This window comes from Carcharodon carcharias, chromosome 13, assembly GCF_017639515.1.
Source record: "Carcharodon carcharias isolate sCarCar2 chromosome 13, sCarCar2.pri, whole genome shotgun sequence".
In the NCBI taxonomy this organism is placed as follows: Eukaryota; Metazoa; Chordata; class Chondrichthyes; order Lamniformes; family Lamnidae; genus Carcharodon; species Carcharodon carcharias.
The window spans coordinates 1,428,358-1,449,272 of NC_054479.1; the positions used below are offsets into that span (position 1 = coordinate 1,428,358).

General features: G+C 49.2%; 1 protein-coding gene across 1 annotated transcript in view; it reads right to left on the reverse strand.

Moving 5' to 3' along the window:
* The window catches only part of dnah10 (dynein axonemal heavy chain 10), a 317,805-nt gene that overhangs the window by 5,789 nt on the left and 291,101 nt on the right, over positions 1 to 20,915 (reverse strand). Inside the window, exons 71-74 of the mRNA XM_041203322.1 lie at positions 19,894 to 20,103; positions 18,354 to 18,449; positions 16,887 to 17,058; positions 1,369 to 1,500 (exon numbers count right to left, since the gene is read on the reverse strand). Coding sequence (XP_041059256.1) covers positions 1,369 to 1,500; positions 16,887 to 17,058; positions 18,354 to 18,449; positions 19,894 to 20,103 — 610 coding nt within the window. The remainder of the gene's footprint in view (positions 1 to 1,368; positions 1,501 to 16,886; positions 17,059 to 18,353; positions 18,450 to 19,893; positions 20,104 to 20,915) is intronic.

A 20,915-nucleotide genomic window follows, 5' to 3' on the forward strand; every position in this document is an offset into this window, starting at 1 on the left:
GTTACCCCAGAGAGAGAGAGATGTGTGTTACCCCATAGAGAGAGATGTTACCCCAGAGAGAGAGGTGTGTGTTACCCCATAGAGAGAGGAATCTTACCCCAGAGAGAGAGATGTTACCCCATAGAGAGGGGAATGTTACCCCATAGAGAGGTGTGTGTTACCCCATAGAGAGAGATGTTACCCCATAAAGAGGAGAATGTTACCCCATAGAGAGGGGAGTGTTACCCCAGAGAGAGAGATGTGTGTTACCCCATAGAGAGAGATGTTACCCCATAGAGAGGGGAATGTTACCCCAGAGAGAGAGGTGTGTGTTACCCCATAGAGAGAGATGTTACCCCATAGAGATGGGAGTGTTACCCCATAGAGAGGAGGGATGTTAGATGAAGTGCATGCTCCAGTTGAGGAGTAGGAGGTGGTGCAAGGGAAACGGAGTCTGATCCTGTGCTCTCTGGGTTTTGTGAATAAACCCATGTTAAGGAAAAAAGCAAAATACTGCAGATGCTGGAAATCTGAAACATATTAAGGGAAGACTGGTTCCAGACTCCTCTTTTACTCAGTGTCAGTGAGAGGGTGTTACCCCAGGGAGAGAGGGGAGGGTGCTACCCATGAAAAGGAGGGGTGTCAGTGATACTCCTTGGAGGGATTTGAGGATGAGGGTTCTAATTAGATAAGCAGAAATAGGAACTTACAGAGGTATGAGCCCAAGGCTAAAAGCAAATTACTGCAGATGCTGGAAATCTTGAAACAAAAACAGAAAATGCTGGATAAACTCAACAGGTCTGACAGCATTTGTGGAGAGCGAAACAGAGTTAACATTTCGAGCCCAGACTGAATATGAACTTGAGAAGTTAATTCTGTTTCTCTGAGCCCAAAACGAAATAAAATACAGATGGCTCAATTTGCACAACTGGCTTAAATTTTTAGCAATTGAAATACTTTGAGCATGGGCAGTGGTTCCTGCATTGTTCAAACATTATTAACTCAATGTAAGCTTGAAGTTTGTTGAGAATGTTGCAACAGACCAGGTTAATAGACCAACTGTGACCATGGTGTGAAATCACTTTGAATAGATCAACTATTAACAAACGGACTGTCAAGAACACTGCGCACTGTTTGTTAATGATGAAGGAACGTATCAAGCTACAATTAGTAACATTATAATAGCAGTTAAAATAAACCAAAATTTAACTTAGCTACTTAATGTATTTTACATATTCAACCATATGTGGCTGATAAGTCCAAATGAACATTGTGTTAGGAGCAGTTCTGGCAAGGCCAGTCTGTATTGTATATTAAATACAAGTTAACATGCAAGATTTACACACAGACACCAGGAGATAAATTCTGGCAATTCGAACTGAAAGGTACCTGTCTGTGGTTGCAGATCAATCAGATGTCCCCACATGCTTCGAGCTGCTTGTGTATAGTAACCAATCTCGGCGTTGGGGTGAAGGCCAAATACCTCGGGAGTGTTGGCAAGTGGAAGAGATTCAATTTCCTCTGAAAATTACAATATTCTAAAATGTTATTGTTAAATATACTTTTAAAAGGCAATAAATATCTGTTTATAGAATAAGGGCCTGTGTACTTCAGCCATTGATGGTCCCTTATTTGGTCACATCTAAGTGCTTTGTATACCTCCTACAGGCAAGTTGATATCACATATTTTTAAAGCAATTTTACAAACCACATTTTTAAAGACTGCAAAATGTGGCATCCAGGAATCACTAGACCTCTCTTGTGGATTGAAACTAGACTGTCACTGCAGAGAACAGAAGAGTACATTATTGATTGATGTGTCTCATTCTGGGTCAGACACCACCTCGGTACAATATGATGGTCTGTCCTTCAAACACAAAGGCCTTTGGCTGTTTAAACCACAGGTGTGAAAAGCCACAGTCCAGAATGCTTATTCAATTGGCACACTGCTTTATTTGGACAAAGACTTGGCACTTGATATGAGGTCACATAGTTAAGGTGGCCATCTTTGCTCTCTGCTTTTACAACGTAACAGCAAACTTCCAGCAGAACTCCATCATCACAAAACACCATCAAAGGCCATCGACCACTGTAGTCAACTAAGCAGCCAAGGTACCCAACAGCAATACCTTGGAAGGGAAAGAAGGATTCTCTTTTATCCTGTTCCAACTTCAAGTTCACCTGAGAGAGCAACCTCCTGGGCAGATCAACTACAGGAACCTTCACAGCCACAGAGAAATTTCTGTTTATCAAAAACTTCACTCCAGCCAAAGCATCAGAAACAACATCTCTCACTGAGATGAATTTCATTTTTATAACTACTTTTTTATCTTCATCTATATCTAATTTTGTAGGCGGAATCTTCCATTCCGCATTACAAATTGGGTGGTGGGAGCAGAAATGAGACTGATTCCTACTCGGCCAGGGTCAGATGCGGAGGGGCCAGATGGCTGGCCATATGCAATCCTACGCTGCTCAGCTCATTAGATATGCATGCGCAAGGAGCACGGCAAATCTTACAGTGGAGGCAGGCAAGCAGTCGGTGTTCCCACTGTCAGCTCATGAGATTTAAAGGGCACCCGGACAGCCAGTCACTTAATGCAGGCCTGCGACATCACTGTTGCTTTCTGTCTTGCAACTTGCCAGACCAGAACGTGCCTGCGCTCGAGGCGAGACATACTCTCCCAGGAAGCCAGTAAGGATGCCTCCAGACTGCAGTTGTCAGCTGCGCCCACAGAGTGAGATATTGTTTTAATAAGGGAGTCTGCTTAGGCATCCACTAAATCTTTCTCTTCTCCATTACAGGTACCAGCAAAAAAAGGGAGGAAAAGAATGCAGCCCACCCCCACCACCATCTCTGAGGTGGATACCTCCGAATCCTCAGAGGCGTTCACCTGCACCCTCCACCAGCGCAGATACTGTCACCTCGGTGGGTGCATGTTTTACAATAGGTTCAGGGTCACAATCTGGTGACCATCACAGACATGGGTCCACAGCTGGCAGAGGAAGTGACAGCTGAGGTCTCTGCTACTCGGAGGAGAGCTGGAGACCAGGCCCCTGCTCAGCCCCATGCAGATGATGAGCCTCTAGACTTGGCCATAAGAGACCCGATGGAGATACAGAGACAGACAGGGGAACATCAGACAGAGATGCCAGAGGCCATGCGCAGACTGGACCGAAGGCTGGAGGAGTCAGTCCACGTTCTGTCTGATGTTGTGACTCCGGCATGCGAGTGCTTGGCTGCCTCCATGGACAGGGTGGCGGCCGCCTTGGAGACCCAGGTCCAGCAGCATCCACAGTGTCTGCTGGATATGTGCTTTGACCTGCACTCTGTCACTTTAGCCATGGGTGCAGTGCAGCAGTGGCCAGGTGAGAGCGGGACTGGGCACCTCGACCCCCTCCAGGTGTCCCTTCTCCTCAAGGAATCAGGGAGGTGCCATGAGGCACCCACTGGAAGCAAGAGTGGCAGCCAGGATCCCAGGGGCTTCATCCCAGGACACTCCAAGGGTGCCCTGCCTCTCCACCTCCCCTCTGCTAGTGACCCTTCACCTCCAACAGGTCAGGCCAAGGAGATGAACCTGCACCTGAACAGGAAACCCTTAAGCAGGCCAGGGCCCTCAAGGCCTCAGACCATCAGATGACACCCGCCAAAGTCATCACAGTCAACAGGGCACAGCAGTCAGCAGGCTGCCTCCACCTCAGCTGTGAGCGTCGGGGTTGCACCTAGACATTGTGATAAAAACAAAAAGATAAAGAAGTTTGGAAAGCATACTGATGGCACGAATGTATAACCATTGTATATATTTCTGGCACTTGCACAGTTTGGAAGTTTCCTGGATTCTATCTTGCTGCTCGTTGCTTCAATGGTTGTGGGCATTTAAGGATCTGGAATGTGGGCCCCCATCAGAGTCCGATAATGAATTCCTATAGATTCACTTCTCTCACATTCATGACTCAATAATCCCCTATGTGCATGATTAAACACTGGCCATAGTTTGTGAGTGTGCAGCCTGGGCACACATAGTGCAATCCATTACCTGCAGCTCACCAGGTTCTGAGAATTATGCCTGCGCAGAGTTTCCAGTGAGGTCATTGCATCTCCTGCTGCTGTTGCCCTGATGGGGGAGGTGGGTGGATGCCAGGAGCACTTGACGGGAGTTAAACAGGCCATGTGAGCGACAAGGAACACTGTAGGTGCATTTGACAGTTTAAAGAGTGAAGCACTACACTGTGGTCTGAGCAAAAAACAGGGGCATCCCTAGATGTTAGGAGAATGACACTGTGTGCATGTCCAATCATTCCTGGCTGTCCTTGTTCAAATGTAATATTGAGCTAACATGCAGGTGAAGTCCGCAAGGAGGCAATGGCCAAGTTGGCCTTGACTGCAAGAGGGATTGAGTGTAGGATTTAAAGAGGGGTGAGTGCAGTTGACTGCAGCCTTTGTGAGACCTCAGTTGGAGAATTGTTTGCCCTTGTCAAAGGTAGAAATAGACTTTGCATAAAGGGATTGTAACCAAGTGCATTAAACATCATTAAAGGACCGGAGTATTATCTCATGAGGTGAGAGAGAGTAGAGTGGGCCTGTGTGCTGGACCGTCCCGAGGATTGAGAGGTATAGACCTCTCTGCATTTGGAGGGTAGTGAGTGGTACTTTTCGGGATGATAATGATGTAAAGGGATATGGGGCTATTGAGGACAATTGGCAATCGGGGACCTGTTATAAGAACTCGCCTGATCAAGGTGCATGGCGGAGCAATCTCAAGGGGCCAAAAAGTCTATTCATGCTGTACCTCCCTGTGTGCCCATGTTTCTGGTTCCACCTGAAAGAGCTCCTTGCAAGGTCCACTCCCCATTGGGAGCAGGGGTGAGGGTGACATGAGTGCATTCCTGCCAAGATAAGAAATTATACTCCTTTTAATGTGCCAAGCATGTGGACTTTGTGAGGGCATGGGTAAAATTTCATTTCTATTTACAGGTGCCTGAGATCACGGGAGATCTGAGCGCCGCGCGGGTTTTGACACACACACGTTCAGTGTGGGTGAACGGAGCGCCGTGCGGGTTCTGACACACACACGTTCAGTGTGGGTGAACGGAGCGCCGTGCGGGTTCTGACACACACACGTTCGGTGTGGGTGAACGGAGCGCCGTGCGGGTTCTGACACACACACGTTCGGTGTGGGTGAACGGAGCGCCGTGCGGGTTCTGACGCACACGGTCAGTGTAGGTGAACGGAGCGCCGTGCGGGTTCTGATGCACACGTTCGGTGTGGGTGAACGGAGCGCCATGCGGGTTCTGATGCACACGTTCGGTGTAGGAGAATGGAGCGCCGTGCGGGTTCTGACACACACACGTTCGGTGTGGGTGAACGGAGCGCCGTGTGGGTTCTGACACACACACGTTCGGTGTGGGTGAACGGAGCGCCGTGCGGGTTCTGACACACACACGTTCGGTGTGGGTGAACGGAGCGCTGTGTGGGTTCTGATGCACACGTTCGGTGTGGGTGAACGGAGCGCCGTGCGGGTTCTGACACACACACGTTCGGTGTGGGTGAACGAAGCGCTGTGCGGTTCTGATGCACACGTTCGGTGTGGGTGAACGGAGCGCCATGCGGGTTCTGATGCACACGTTCGGTGTGGGTGAACGGAGCGCCATGCGGGTTCTGATGCACACGTTCGGTGTGGGTGAACGGAGCGCCGTGCGGGTTCTGATGCACACGTTCGGTGTGGGTGAACGGAGCGCCGTGCGGGTTCTGACACACACACGTTCGGTGTGGGTGAACGGAGCGCCGTGCGGGTTCTGACACACACACGTTCAGTGTGGGTGAACGGAGCGCCATGCGGGTTCTGATGCACACGTTCGGTGTGGGTGAACGGAGCGCCGTGCGGGTTCTGACACACGCACGTTTGGTGTGGGTGAACGGAGCGCCGTGCGGGTTCTGATGCACACGTTCGGTGTGGGTGAACGGAGCGCCATGCGGGTTCTGATGCACACGTTCGGTGTGGGTGAACGGAGCGCCGTGCGGGTTCTGACACACACACGTTCGGTGTGGGTGAAAGGAGCGCCATGCGGGTTCTGATGCACACGTTCGGTGCGGGTGAACGGAGCGCCGTGCGGGTTCTGACACACACACGTTCGGTGTGGGTGAACGGAGCGCCATGCGGGTTCTGACGCACACACGTTCGGTGTGGGTGAACGGAGTGCCGTGCGGGTTCTGATGCATACGTTCGGTGTGGGTGAACAAAGCGCCATGCGGGTTCTGATGCACACGTTCGGTGTGGGTGAACGGAGCGCCATGCGGGTTCTGATGCACACGTTCGGTGTGGGTGAACGGAGCGCCGTGCGGGTTCTGACGCACACACGTTCGGTGTGGGTGAACGGAGCGCCGTGCGGGTTCTAACACACACACGTTCGGTGTGGGTGAACGGAGCGCCATGCGGGTTCTGACACGCACACGTTCGGTGTAGGAGAACGGAGCGCCATGCGGGTTCTGACACACACACGTTCGGTGTGGGTGAACGGAGCGCCGTGCGGGTTCTGACGCATACGTTCGGTGTGGGTGAACGGAGCGCCATGCGGGTTCAGATGCACACGTTCGGTGTGGGTGAACGGAGCACCGTGCGGGTTCTGATGCACACGTTCGGTGTGGGTAAACGGAGCGCCGTGCAGGTTCTGACACACACACGTTCGGTGTGGGTGAACGGAGTGCCGTGCGGGTTCTGATGCACACGTTCGGTGTGGGTGAACGGAGCGCCGTGCAGGTTCTGACACACACACGTTCGGTGTGGGTGAACGGAGCGCCGTGCGGGTTCTGACACACACACGTTCGGTGTGGGTGAACGGAGCGCCGTGCGGGTTCTGACACACACACGTTCGGTGTGGGTGAACGGAGCGCCGTGCGGGTTCTGACACACACACGTTTGGTGTGGGTGAACGGAGCGCCGTGCGGGTTCTGACACACACACGTTCGGTGTGGGTGAACGGAGCGCCGTGCGGGTTCTGATGCATACGTTCGGTGTGGGTGAACAGAGCGCCATGCGGGTTCTGATGCACACGTTCGGTGTGGGTGAACGGAGCGCCGTGCGGGTTCTGACACACACACGTTCGGTGTGGGTGAACGGAGCGCCATGCGGGTTCTGACGCACACACGTTCGGTGTGGGTGAACGGAGCGCCATGCGGGTTCTGATGCATACGTTCGGTGTGGGTGAACAGAGCGCCGTGCGGGTTCTGACACACACACGTTCGGTGTAGGAGAACGGAGCACCGCGCGGTTTCTGATGCACACGTTCGGTGTGGGTAAACGGAGCGCCGTGCGGGTTCTGATGCACACATCTGGTGCAAGGGGACTGGATATCAGGACCGTTTGGGGCATGCAAAGGATCAAACCACTAGCAGGGCTGATGTTAAATAGTGCAATCTAACTCATAAATCAAGGGACATGAGAGTAAATTATAACATGTGTTACAAATAAGAAGCCACGGCCTGCCAGCCAGCAGAGGACTGAAAACCAAATAGTAAAGGATAAGTATCGACAGGTCACTCTGTTCGCTATCAGATTGTCACGGGCCTGCCTGCCAAGTCATGCCCTTGCAATGGTCTCTGCATGTGGCTCCGTGACATCCTGGCCCTCACCATCACCTTCCCCATCCTCATTGTCGAAACAGATATCTCGGTTCTCCATGTCTCCCTCTGCAAAGACTTTTGTAGTGCAAGGTTATATAGGGCACAGCAAACAACGATGATGGTGACTGTTGGAGAGCCCGCCTAAGCAGTCCAAACATCTGAACCTCATCCTTAGGAGGCCTATCATCTTCTTAAAGGTGGCCCATGTGGAGGTATGTGTGGCATTGTAACTCTCCTTGGCAGTACACTGCACATGGCGAACCAGCATCAGCTGTCAGTTTTTCAGAGGGTATTCCTTGTCCCAAGGAACCAGCCCTGCAATCGCCGAGAACCTGGAAGTGGTTCAGAATTTTTTTTTATTATTCGTTCATGGGATGTGTGCATCGTTGGCTAGCCCAGCATTTATTGCCCACCCCTAATTACCCTTGAACTGGGTGGCTTTCTAGCCCATTTCAGACTGCATTTAGGAGTCAACCACATTGCTGTGGGTCTGGAGTCACATGTAGGCCAGACCGGGAAACATTCACCTCCATCCACCTCCCAGTACCCTCACTTCAACCCAACTCTTGACATCACTTACCTTCAACCCTTTATACCCATCTCTCTACAACACTCACAGCCCAGAAAGCCCATCCACTAACCAATGAGACCAATGCCTGCGTGACATGCTTACCCTCTCAACATGTCCTGGAGAAACTGGCTTCCTTCCCTGGATGCCCCCTCCTAAACAGCTGCAGACAGTCTGGCTTCCTTCCCCAGCCTCCACTCCATCCTTCGCCACTGACCCTGTCTCCCATGTCCAGCCTCCTCTCCATCCTTCGCCACTGACCCTGTCTCCCATGTCCAGCCTCCTCTCCATCCTTCGCTACTGACCCTGTCTCCCTGTCCAGCCTCCTCTCCATCCTTCACTACTGACCCTGTCTCCCATGTCCAGCCTCCTCTCCATCCTTCGCTACTGACCCTGTCTCCCATGTCCAGCCTCCTCTCCATCCTTCGCTACTGACCCTATCTCCCATGTCCAGTCTCCATTCCACCCTTTGCCATTGACCCTGACCCTGTCTCCCATGCCCAGCCTCCTCTCCACCCTTTGCCACTTACCCTGATCTTGTCTCCCATGTTTAGCCTCGTCTCCACCCTTCGCCACTGACCCTGACCCTGTTTCCCACGCCCAGCCTTCACTCCCCACTTCCCTGCTGACCCTGCCTCCTGTGTTCAGTCTCTGTGCAGATTGGCCTACCGGCACCCGGTCTCAATCAATTGGGTGACATTTAAGAACAGTAGCCAAGAAGGACAAAGCAGTAGGTACTCACTCTGAAGTCCAGTAAGAAGCCGAGGTGCATGCCATTTATATGCAATTGTGAATCCGAATGTGTGCTTTTCTCGCTTGCGGATAACTTGATTTGGAGGGGAACTTAATTCTGGTGACCTGGCCTTTTAATGAGCATGCAAAGATACAAATGCATGAAAAAGAGCTTCCCGGCAGTGGTTGTCAGGAAGTTTGACACATCTTTAAAGTTCCCAGAACTTAATTGCCAAAGTTCTTGCCACCGCCTCCTGCTCAATGAAGTTCCCCAGCCTGTCAATATCCTGCTCCAAGCAGGCCAGGAAGAGTCCACCGGGTGTATGTGACCAAGTCGAGTGAATGAGATGACGCATTTTCATTAACTTCTGGGGCAAGTGTGCAAGAATTAAAATAAACTTGCTCATTTTTAAATGCACAAAAGCTTGCTGCCGGGCTATTAAAAATTAAGTAAGCCACTCCAGAGGATAAGAAAACACACACACACACACACACACACACACACGCACACACACACGCACACACACACGCACACACGCACACACACACACATTGATCACTGGAAATGAAAAGGAAACACATACGATTTGTCCCTGGCAGCTTATTATTATTTTTCAATTCTTTCAATGTTCTCATTTCTTTGAAAGTGAAGCTGTTTTTATACAGATGCAGATTTTAATTCTGATTCTGAGAGTCTGGCAGTCCAGTCCCTATATTCACACTGGAAAATCCATTTCCCCTTTTAGCGCAGCAGCAGAGACTAGGTTCCTGTGGGTCTGTGAAACTCCAGCCACTGGAGAGTTGGGGCAGAATTTTCCCAACTTTGCACTAAGTGCAGTAGTGGGTGGGCAAAATGGCGTTCCACCTGCTGACAGCGATGGCGAGTTTTCATGCCATATCATCTTGAGCCCACTACATTATTCATTCCCAGGAAAACGCCATTTCCATGGGGGGGCGGGGTCTCATTTGCCTGCCCGCTATCATCACGCCGGCCACCATGTTTAAAAGACAGTTGCCAGCAAAGCGCTCATCACCACCAGCTCAGCACTGCTTCCTGGGAGACTTGGCCAGCAAAGGAAAAAAGACTGCAGCCCCCTGCTTCAACAACAGGTCCCTCGAACGACTGCTGGATGCTGTGGAGGCCGCCGGGATGTCCTGTACCCCCGCTCAGGGTCACCAACCCGGCTTGGGAGGTGGTGGCAGTGGCGGTCAGCACCAATGCCCTTCAGAAGAGGACAGCCACCCAACGCCACAAGAGGATGAATAATCTCCTCCGTTCCACCAGGGTAAGTCACTCTTCTCATCATTCTCACAAACCCATCACACAACCATAGGGCCCTCACTCACTGCCAGTTCAAGGAACATCACCATTCACTCTCTCACATTCACTGTCATTGTCCTCATCCTGTCCGTGGGACAACTCACCACCCACGCAGGCCAGGTATACTTATCATCTGGCCTGGCAGGCGTCCTGCTTACACTCTCTCCATCCCTGTCCATGCAGGACAAGTTGGCACACAACAAGAGAGAAAGATCACAGATTGGCAGCGGAATGCTCGAAATCAAGGTCCTCACAGACTTTGAAAACAGAGCCACCCAGCTGGCCGGCCACAATCTGGACCGTTCCTGTGCTGACGATGAGGTCAGCGCTGCTCTACCAAGTGAGGATCCAGCAGTGCAACATCCACTAGACAGCCATGCTGTGAGTGATGTGTCCTGTTTCACAGGCCACTGCCATGCACTAATTATCTCCTCTTGCTTTCATAGGCACATCTGCCAAACAGCCGACAGGGTCCATGACCCAGGGCCTCCAATCGAGCCCTAAAGAAAACTCTGAAGTGGAACCTGGAGGCATCCTCCCTGAAGTCCCATCACAGATCTCACCCACACCCTCCACCAGCGCAGAGACGCACACCTCAGTGGGACCTAGCTTTAGAGTAGCCTTGGGATCACAATCTGGTGAGCACATCGCACCGTCTGATCCACAGCTGGTGGAGGCAGGGACTTCCCAGGTCCCCGGCACTCGGAGGACTGGAGGCCAGAAATTTGCTGAGTCCGGGTCAGATGATGAGCCTCTCGACTTGGTCATGTCACAGTTACTGGAGCTGCAAAGGCAAGCTCGGGAACATCAGGAAAGGATGTCCACTGCACTCCTCAGATTGCAAGGCACAACAGAGGAGTCCATCCACCTTCAGGCTGAGGTGATTGCGTTGGCATGCCAGCACTTCGAGGTCAACACTGGTAGGGTGGTGGCCGCCATGAAGACCTTGGTCCAGGGTATTGGTCCTGCACTGCTGCGCGGGCTCAACTCCATCACTGATGCTATAGTTGGCCTCCAACTGTACGTACATAAGAGGGGTGCCAGGCAGCTCAATCTCACTCCAGCTATCCCTGCTCCTCAAGGAGTCAGCCTGGGGCACTCAGGCACCCATAGGGAGGAGGATCAGCAGCTGCACACTCCAGGCCCTTCCATCCAGGTGACAGAGTGTCCGGCCCATCTGACTCCCTTCGTCCTGTGACCTCCACAGCTCCAGCTCCACAGGCCGAGGAGAGTGCCACTGCCACACAGCAGGACCCTGAAGGCAGGCCGGAGCCCTCCAAGTCTTGGTCCTCCAGAGGACGCCTGCCAAAGTCATCACAGGCAGGGTGTTGCAGTCAGCAGGCTGCCTCCACTTCCACTGTGGATATCCAAGGAGCACCAAGACATAGCCGCAGGGTTAGGAAAGTTAAGGAGAATTAGTTACACAGCCTGAGCACGGGTGTTAATCACTTATACATAATGTTCACTATTGTCAATAAACTCCCAAGAATATCTCCCTGCCTGTGGCTCCTTGTTCTGATGAGCAGTGTTCTTGTCACTCAGATGTGAAACCTTCCTGCACAAGATAAAAGCAGGTGTCTCAGTCCAGGGCCTCTTCCCTGTGTCTGTGCAGCCTTCAGACCACAGTGATGGTCCAGTCTCACACTCCCTGGAAACATTACTGATGCCTGCACCTCGGCGCTGCTGGTCATTGCTGCTAGAATGTAGTGGGCAGGTGACACAGTTCTCTCATTCTCTGTGTGCTCTCAGCATCTTTAAAGTGGGGCTGGCCCCCATCACACCAGCATCTGTGACCACTGATGCTGTGCTCAAGCTCCTGAAGGGCTCAGGTGCTGAAGGTGGACAAATCATCGGATGCTTCTAAATTTTCACAGCTGTGTCACTATGATATGACCCTGATCACAGAGCGCAAGCGAGCTGCCTCGGCCAGACAGGAGTCAGACATTCTCAAAGGCTATGTGAAGATTTATGGAGTGTCCTCACTGTATATTGTCACCATGCTCCTGCAACTGAACTACTATTAGGGACTCCACTGCATCTCCATGACAGGAGCATTCTCAGAGAATATTCGCGCTGCCATAAAACAGACTAGGGTCAAACGTTCACAAAAGTGATGTGAGGGTCTATGGGGTCTCCTCGCTGCATGTCATCATCCTCCACAAATCTAGCAGCTATGAGGGCCTCCTGAGCACACCTGCCTCGTCTAGCCAGTGCAAGAGCCTCATCCCCATCATCATTGCCTCCGAGGACCTCCTCACCCTTATTCCCGTCGGCGGTGTCCACATTGGAGGAGACCTCCAGCTCCTCCTCAGCCAGCTCCTATTCCCATTGCAGCGCCAGGTTGTAAAGGGCGCAGCAGACGACGATGATGCATGACACCCTCTGCGGACTGTATTACAGGGCTCCACCAGGCTGGTCCAGGCACCGGAATCTCATCTTCAGAGTCCCAACGGCTCCACCAAGTTGCGAGTTGCTGCACAAGCCTCGTTATAGCGTCGCTTTGCTGCAGTCTGAGGCCACCGCATGGATGTCATCAGCCACGTCCTCTGTGGGTGGCCCTTGTCCCCGAGGAGCCAACCCTGCAGCCTCTGTGGACACTGCAGGACTCCAGGGATCTGTGATCGACTTAGGATGTAGGTGCTGTGCGCACTCCCTGGAAACCGTGCGCACGCCTGCAGGTCTGGTGGTCGCATACCAGCTGCACATTCAGCAAGTGGAAGCCCTTGAGGTTGATGTAGTCCAACATGTATAGCGACAGAGACCTGAACGCCACATGAGTACAGTCAATCACACCCCGCACCTGTGGGAATCCCAAGATCACGGTGAATCCAAGGGACCTTGCATCCTGGCTGTCCCTCTCCCGGGTGAAATCCACAAAGTTGTGTGCTCTAACGAAGGTGGCATCCGTGACCTCATGTGTGCATTTGTGGGAGGCGGATCGTGAAATCCCAGAGGTCACCTGTGGAGTCCTGAAAGAAGCCACTGGCATAAAAATTGAGCGCCGCAATCACTTTCACAGCCACTGGCAGAGGATGCCTTCCATGTTCCCTTGGCGCCATCTCCTGCAGTAAGTGGCAGACGTGAGCGACCAGGTCCCTAGACATGTGTAGTCGGCAATGACACTGGTTCTCAGTCATATGCAGGAATGACAGGCAGCCTCTATAGACCCTGGGTGTCGCTAGGCGCCGACCAGCCACCGATCACTGTCGCTTCTGGGCAGCACGTGCAGGGGTCCATGCTGCCCCTTCATGAGGTTGTTGTTCCTGCCTTTGCACAGCCAGGAGCCTCAGTTCTCCTCCATCTTCTATGCTCTCTGTAGGCCATCAGGCATACAGCTAGGTCACCAGGCTCCATGATCCTGATGTGGTCCTCCTGTGGCACGAAAGAAAAAGACGTGGTTAGCATGGGTGTACTTAGCATCTTTCCTGGCCCTGTGTGACTGCCCCTTAATGCTTCCCGGAGCGTGCTGGCCACCCCTCAGATGGCCACAGGTGAATGCGCTGTATGGCTGCCCTGTCAACCTGCGACATGGGGGAGACTGCTCCTAACCGGATGCTGAGATTGCAAAGGGGCTGTGAGCACCTCCAGCAGTGACTGCTACATGGCCAGTGTTGGCGAGGAGATTGTACAACGTGTGCAGCCCAACTGCTCCACGGTCCAATAAAGTGATGGCGGACTCACAGTCTGTGCCGGGAGGGGCTGCGGGAGGTGGCGGGGAGGATAAATTCTGGAGCGCTTGGTAGTCTTTGGTGCCTCCACATTGCTTGCAAGGGTGGGCAGGCTAGGAGCCCAACCCCAATCATATCCCTGTGGCTGCACCTGAACTATCTTAGTTAAAAGAGGAATGGTCAGTTTATACAGGTGTCTCTAATGGGTGGCCATTTCCCTCACCACCCTGCCTCTCATCTCGATTGCCTGAGTGCGGGATGCAGCACCAGGGCAGCAGTTGTCCCCCCCACCCTCAACCCCCCCAACAACAGTCACCTCCGAGACAGGGCAGCATTTCACCCCAGCCCCCCAGCACCCCTGAAGTCTGCTGAGCAAGAGGTGATCCTGGCGAGTTCTTCAGAATGATGCTGTTCACTCACCTCCAGATCCCCCAAAGTGCTGTTATGAAACATGTCAATGTGCTTTCCCGCCAGTGTGGATGGATGATCTGGCAGGAGTCCAAGAACCTGTCATAAGACCTTTTAATGATACGTTGATGTATTACAATGAGCTCCCCAATGACCGTTGGTGGGAAACGTGACCCGCTGTTGGCAGGCTGAGCGGACAATCACGACCTGCCTTGCCACCATCACCCACCACCAGCGGGCATGGAAAATTCCACCTTTGGTTTTAACAGTGTGAACGTACTGGGCCAGTTCACAATATCTATTTCCTAGAATGTGAAGCAGTACAGTACCATGGTCATTCCATTGAAATGATGACATAGAAATTAGTCCATGTTGGTGTTTTCCCTTCCCATGGGGAGGCAGTGGCAGAGCGGTATTGTCACTGGACTGGTAATCCAGAGACCTAGGGTAATGCTGTGGGGATCTGGGTTTGAATCCCACCACTGCAGATGGTGGAACTTGAATTCAATATAATAATCTGGAATTAAAAGTTTAATGATGACTGCTATGACACATCAGTTGGAAAAGGCTGAGTTATTTAAAATCCCAGTGGGAAGCTTTAAACAACTGTCATAACCTATATTTCCAAGTGGTATGTTTTGAGTTGTAGCCATAAATTCAGGAATAAGACCACCATTTATTGAGGTTTTTACATCAAACTACATAAGACATTTATTAATTTACACAAGTTAAACATATACACACGTCTACAAGTTACTACTATCATAATTTTTTAACAAATTCCCAAACTAATCTCCACGAAGGTAACAACAACCCATAGACTTTAAGCAGACACCAGGCAAATTCAAAATAAGGTTCTTTTCACTTTGGTTCCTTTGTAGGCTTACAGCAGCTTTGACCTTATATGAATGAATAGCTTCATGACAATGACCATGAAACCATTGTTGATTGTCATAAAAATCCGTCTGGTTCACTAATGTCCTTTAGGGAGGGACTCCAGGCCCACAGCAATGTGGTTGACTCTTAACTGCCCTCTGAACAAGGGCAATTAGGGATGGGTAATAAATGTTGGCCTAGCCAGCAATGCGCACATCCTATAAACTAATTTTTAAAAAATCCCATGTGCCCATTATAAAAACATGTTAAACCACACGTTCTGTAATGCTACACAACCAAATCATTGGAAGCACTTTGGAACAGAGAATGCAACCCCAAGCCAGTAGCAGCACTGGTGCTCCTGGGCTGTTGCATTACATGCAACTTAATGAATATTGCAACTAAATATTTCTGGAAGGTTTCTATTCATCAGACACGAGCTGTCCTGACATTGCTGGCCTCTTCCTTTGATGGTGGCAGCCTAAGTGGCCTTGCAGGATTTTCCCAGTGAAAACTGCAACCATGGCAGGAGGAGGGACAGGTGGCTCTACGCGAAAGAGGCAACCATTTAGATACACACTCATTCCAGATGCACTCTTAGCATAGTGCAGCCATCAGCTCTCCGGCTACATTACGGCATCCATCATGTCACTAATACATGGAGCACAAAGCACTCATGGATGCAAGAGATCTGCTGCTGCAGGCACTTTGATGCTCAAGATTCCATTATCGACCTTTTCATGTCTAGAGTCATTTTTACAGGTTCATGTAGCTTAACGAAGTGTTGGAAAATCATAAGAATATAAGAAAGCTTGCTCCTTTATTTTGTATTCTATCATGGGATGTGGGCATTGCTGACAAGACCAGCATTTGTTGCCCATCCCTCATTGCCCTTGAACTGACCTTGCTAGGTCACTTCAGAGGGCAGTTAAGAGTCAACCACAGTGTTGTAGATCTGGAGTCACATGTAGGACAGACCTGGTAAGGACAGCACATTTCCTTCCCAAAGGAAGAGCAGTGAACCAGATGGGTTTTTACAAAAGTCGACAATAATTACATGGTCACCATTCCTGAGTCCAGCTTTTTAATTACAGGTTTATTAATGGAATTTAAATTCCACCAGCTGTCATGGTGGGATTTGAACCCATATCCCTCGGGATTACTAGTCCAATGAAATTACCACTACACCAGCACGTCCCCACACACCACATACAGTCTACGTCATACACACATACAAGGTTCCTTAGATGGCACTTTGCAAGCCCATCTAGAAGGGCAAGGGCAGCAGACACAGGGGAACACCACTACCTGGCCATTCCTCTCCAAGCAACACACCATTCTGACCTGGAAGTATATCGCTGTCCCTTCACTGTCGCTGGGTCAAAATCCTTGGACTCCCTCCCTAACGGCACTGTGGGTGTACCTACACCACATGGACTGCAGTAGTTCAAGAAGGCAGCTCACCACCACCTTCTCAAGGTCAATTAGGGATGGGAAATACAGGCTGGCCTGGCCAGCAATGCCTACATCCCATAAAAGAAGAAAAAAGTCTATCACACACAGTCTTACCCTATCAGACCACATACAGTCTACCCTATTACAGCATCATTGTAAATCCGATGTACATATCGTGTTGGTTGCTGGAATGTTGCTGACTCTCAAGGACCTAGTCCATTCACAGTGGAATGCTACATTTTATATAGAAGCACTTACCAATATAATCATCTTTAATTTCACCCTCTGGTATCTTGTAGTCAACTTCATCATTATGGAAGAAATGGAATGGCTGGAAAGTGTCAAATATGAAGTCCCCCAAAAATTCATCCATGTAGGTAGTCAGGATGCGCCGGTCAAAGCTGTCAATACATCGTCCACCATACATAACCTGTGGATCGGTTCCAGAGTAGAAAGCACAAAATACTCAGAACAAGTTTCTTCCCCATTTGTAGGAAGGCTATACTGTCAGCTTGTGCACAATTAAAGAATAGGAACACTAATTATTAATGTCACTAGAAATGTCACCACATCAATAGACACCCAATTTCGCCAAAATTGTCACTAATTTTGTTAAATTCAAACAGTAAATGTTCTTAATTGCCCTTCATTTGCAAAATTTGTAAGGGGACAAAGATCACGGATATGAAGAGCCTCTGCCCTTTATGGACATTGTGGTCGAGAAAGTAGCTTTGGGGAAATCTGTAAAGAAAGCAAGATTTGATTTATTTAGCACCTTTCATGATCTCAGAATGTCCCAAAGTACTTTACAGCTAAGAAAGCACTGCTGAAGTATAGTCCCTGTTGTAACATAGGAAACTCAGCAGCAAATTTTCACACAGCAAGCTCCCACAAAATGCAATGTGATAATGACCAAATAATCTTTTCGTGATGTTGATTAAGGAATAAATATTGGTCAAGTCATTCAAAGGATAACCTTCCTGCTCTTCTTCAAAATAGTACCATGGGATCTTTTATGTCTATCTGAGAGAACGGACAAGATTCGGTTTAAAACCTCATCTGAAAGATGGCACCTCCAACTATGCAGTATTCCCTCAATACTGACCCCCTGACAATGCAGCACTCCCCCAATATTGCCCCTCCAAGAGTGCAGCACTCCTTCGGTACTGCCCCTTTGACTGTCCAACACTCCCTCAGTATTGACCCCCCAAGAGTGCAGTGCTTGCTCAGTACTGACCCTCTGAGTGCAGCACTCACTCAGTTCAGTATTGCCTTTCTGACAATGCCACACACCATCAGTACTGCCCCTCCACCAAATAGTACAGCACTCTCTGTACTGCCCCTCAACACATCTGTGTTCTCTCAGTACTGTCCCTTAAGAGAGCAGCACTCCCTCAGTATTGCCCGTCTGACAGTGCAGCACCCCTTCAGTACTGATCCTCCGGCAGTGCAGCACGTCATCAGTACTGACCTTCCGACAGTGCGGCGCTCCCTCGGTACTGCCCATCTGACAGTGCAGCACCCCCTCAGTATTGACTCTGACAGTGCGGCACTCGCTCAGGGCTGCACTGGAATATACTATCAGACTTTTATCTCATAGAAAGAAATGTTGTAGTTAGTTCCAAATAAAACATATTAAAATCTTTCAGAAATAATGAGCAAACAATATTGCCAGTTGCAGTTTACTCTGAAATATAATAAAGAGTGTGACAAGAAATGCTGTACCTCTCCAATTAAATACTTTAGACTGCCCCAAGGAATTTTGGTGTCATTCTGTTCAAAAGCCTTTGTCAGGTAAGTGTTCAGAATCTCCATACAGACCTGAGGTACACGAACAAACAGACAGACAGATGAGTTTCCATTTTGTGTCTTTGTGAAAAAATCTTGTAATTGACAAACATTGAAAATAGACAGAAAAAGACGATTAACTTTCATTCTGATGGAGACTGATGTCACAAAATGATACTTATTCATATGATTTACATCACTGTGTTGAACTGTTATACTTGTTTTTACAACTTCATGAAACTGCTGTGACAAATTGCAGATTGGTCTTAAAAAAAAAGACTTGCATTTAAATAGCACCTTTCATAACTTCATGACATCCCAAAGTCAAAAAATTACATTTGGAGTGCAGAGACTGATGTAATATGGGAAACACAGAAGTCATACTGTGGCAGGATGAGTGCAGCTCCAACAAGTACTCAAGAAGCACACCAGCACAAAACAGCTTGCTTAATCAGCACCCCATCCACCACCTTAAGTATTCAATCCCTGCACCATCGACGCACAGTCTACCATCTCCAAGGTGCACTGCAGGAACTCAACAAGGCTTCTTCGACAGCACCTTCCAAACCCGCGACCTCTGTCATCTAGAAGGGCAAGGGCAGCAGAAGCACGGGAACACCATCACCTCCAAGTTCCCCTCCAAGCCACACACCATCCTGACTTGGAAATACCTTTAGTCTTCCATCTACAGGCCCTTGTTCCTGACCCTTCAACTACTGGAATCTGCATCTATCATCCTGTAATCTTCATTGTTAGAAAACAAAAAGGACCACATTTTTCAAGTCTTTTGTCATATCTGTATTCTCCAGTTACAGGGAGTATTCCAGTGAAGCTGCATTGTACTTCTCTAAAGCCTCAACTTCCTTCTTAGTGTGGATCTACTGCACATGGTGTTCTAAATGAATTACAGTTTTATTTAAGCTCATCATTACCTCTTGGCTTTTATATTTTTATGTTTTTTGATATCTGAATTCCATTTTTTTTTTTAATGTTGAGCTTGCTTCCAGTCACAGCCTAATGAATGTAATGTATATGCTGCTGTAGCATGGCAACATAGCAAGCTGATACTGAAACACCAGGGTAGGGCAGGGCGTCCTAACACAGGGACTTGCCTCCCCATTTCCCCACATACCAAGTTCTTAATTTTAACCATTTTGTCAAGGGATGTCAGTGCATCGGGATGGAGCTGGTTGTGGACTTCCTTATAGTTAGCTTACGACAGAACTATGTTCTGAACTACAGAATTATGTTTTGCACCTGCCTTCTATCTAGAGATTAGAATAACATTGTGTTTAGCTTGCATTGTCAAGGGTGTCTACTGGGACCTCCGACTCACAAACAAAATTATTTCTCCCTATTTACATCATCTCTAAGAGACAACAAACCAGGGAAATTTCAGTTTTGTTTTACATCAGTGCTAAAATGTACAAGTTAAAAGGATACATGGAAGGAAAGTTAAATCCAGAAGCCACTTTACCAAGAAATCAGACTCATTGAAATCATATGACACATTCCATCCAATTTTGCCATATTTTCTTCTCTCCTGGACAACAGCATGGAAAAATGCCAGCACGTAGACGAGTGACTTGTAGGCAGTGTGAGGGCATGTTTGCAAGGATTCTTGACTGATCTTGAAATAAGTAGCTCTCATGTTCAACTTCAGACCATTGGGTGGTTCTGTAACGACCTGCAGTGACCAGGTATTGTTATTGGTTAGAGAATAATGAACTGTATTTTGTTACTTGTTAGTGGCTAGTAAACAGGGTATTGTTACTGGATAGAGAACAGTGACCAGTATTATTAATGGTTCGAAGGTAGTGAACCAGCTGCTGTTACTGTTAGAGCACAGTTATGCAATAACATTTTGTTGTTGGAATACTGACTGAGCAGCACAGTAATAATAACTTGCTAACCAAAGCTGATAAATAAGTAACATAGGAGTTGGATCATAAGGATCTGAAAAATGCTTCTTCAGGTAACAGCAAAAACTTGTATTTATATTGTAAAACATCCCAAGGCACTTCACAGGAATCTAATCAAACAAAATTTGACACATCAAGTCCCATTCACCATTAATCACCCTTGTGCTTGCTGACCTACACTGGCTCCCAGTCCAGCAATACCTTAATGGAGATATTGGGACAGGTGACCAAAAGTTTGGTCAAAGAGATAAATTTTAAGGAATGCCTCATAGGAGGAAAGATAGGTAATGAGACCAAAAGGTTTGGAGAGGGAATTCCAGAGTTTAGGGCCCAAGTAGCTGAAGACACAGTGGTGGCCATCAGTGGTGCAGTGATTAAAATTGGGGATGCACAAGAGGCCAGAATCGGAGTAGCACAGAGATCTCAGAGGTTTGAGGAGCTGGAGGTGATTACAGGTAAGGAGTGAGGTCATGTGGGATTTTAAGACAAGGATGAGAATTTTAAAGTCAAGGCATTGCTGACCTGGGAGTCAATGTAGGTCAGCAAGCACAAGGGTGATGAATGGGTGAATGGGACT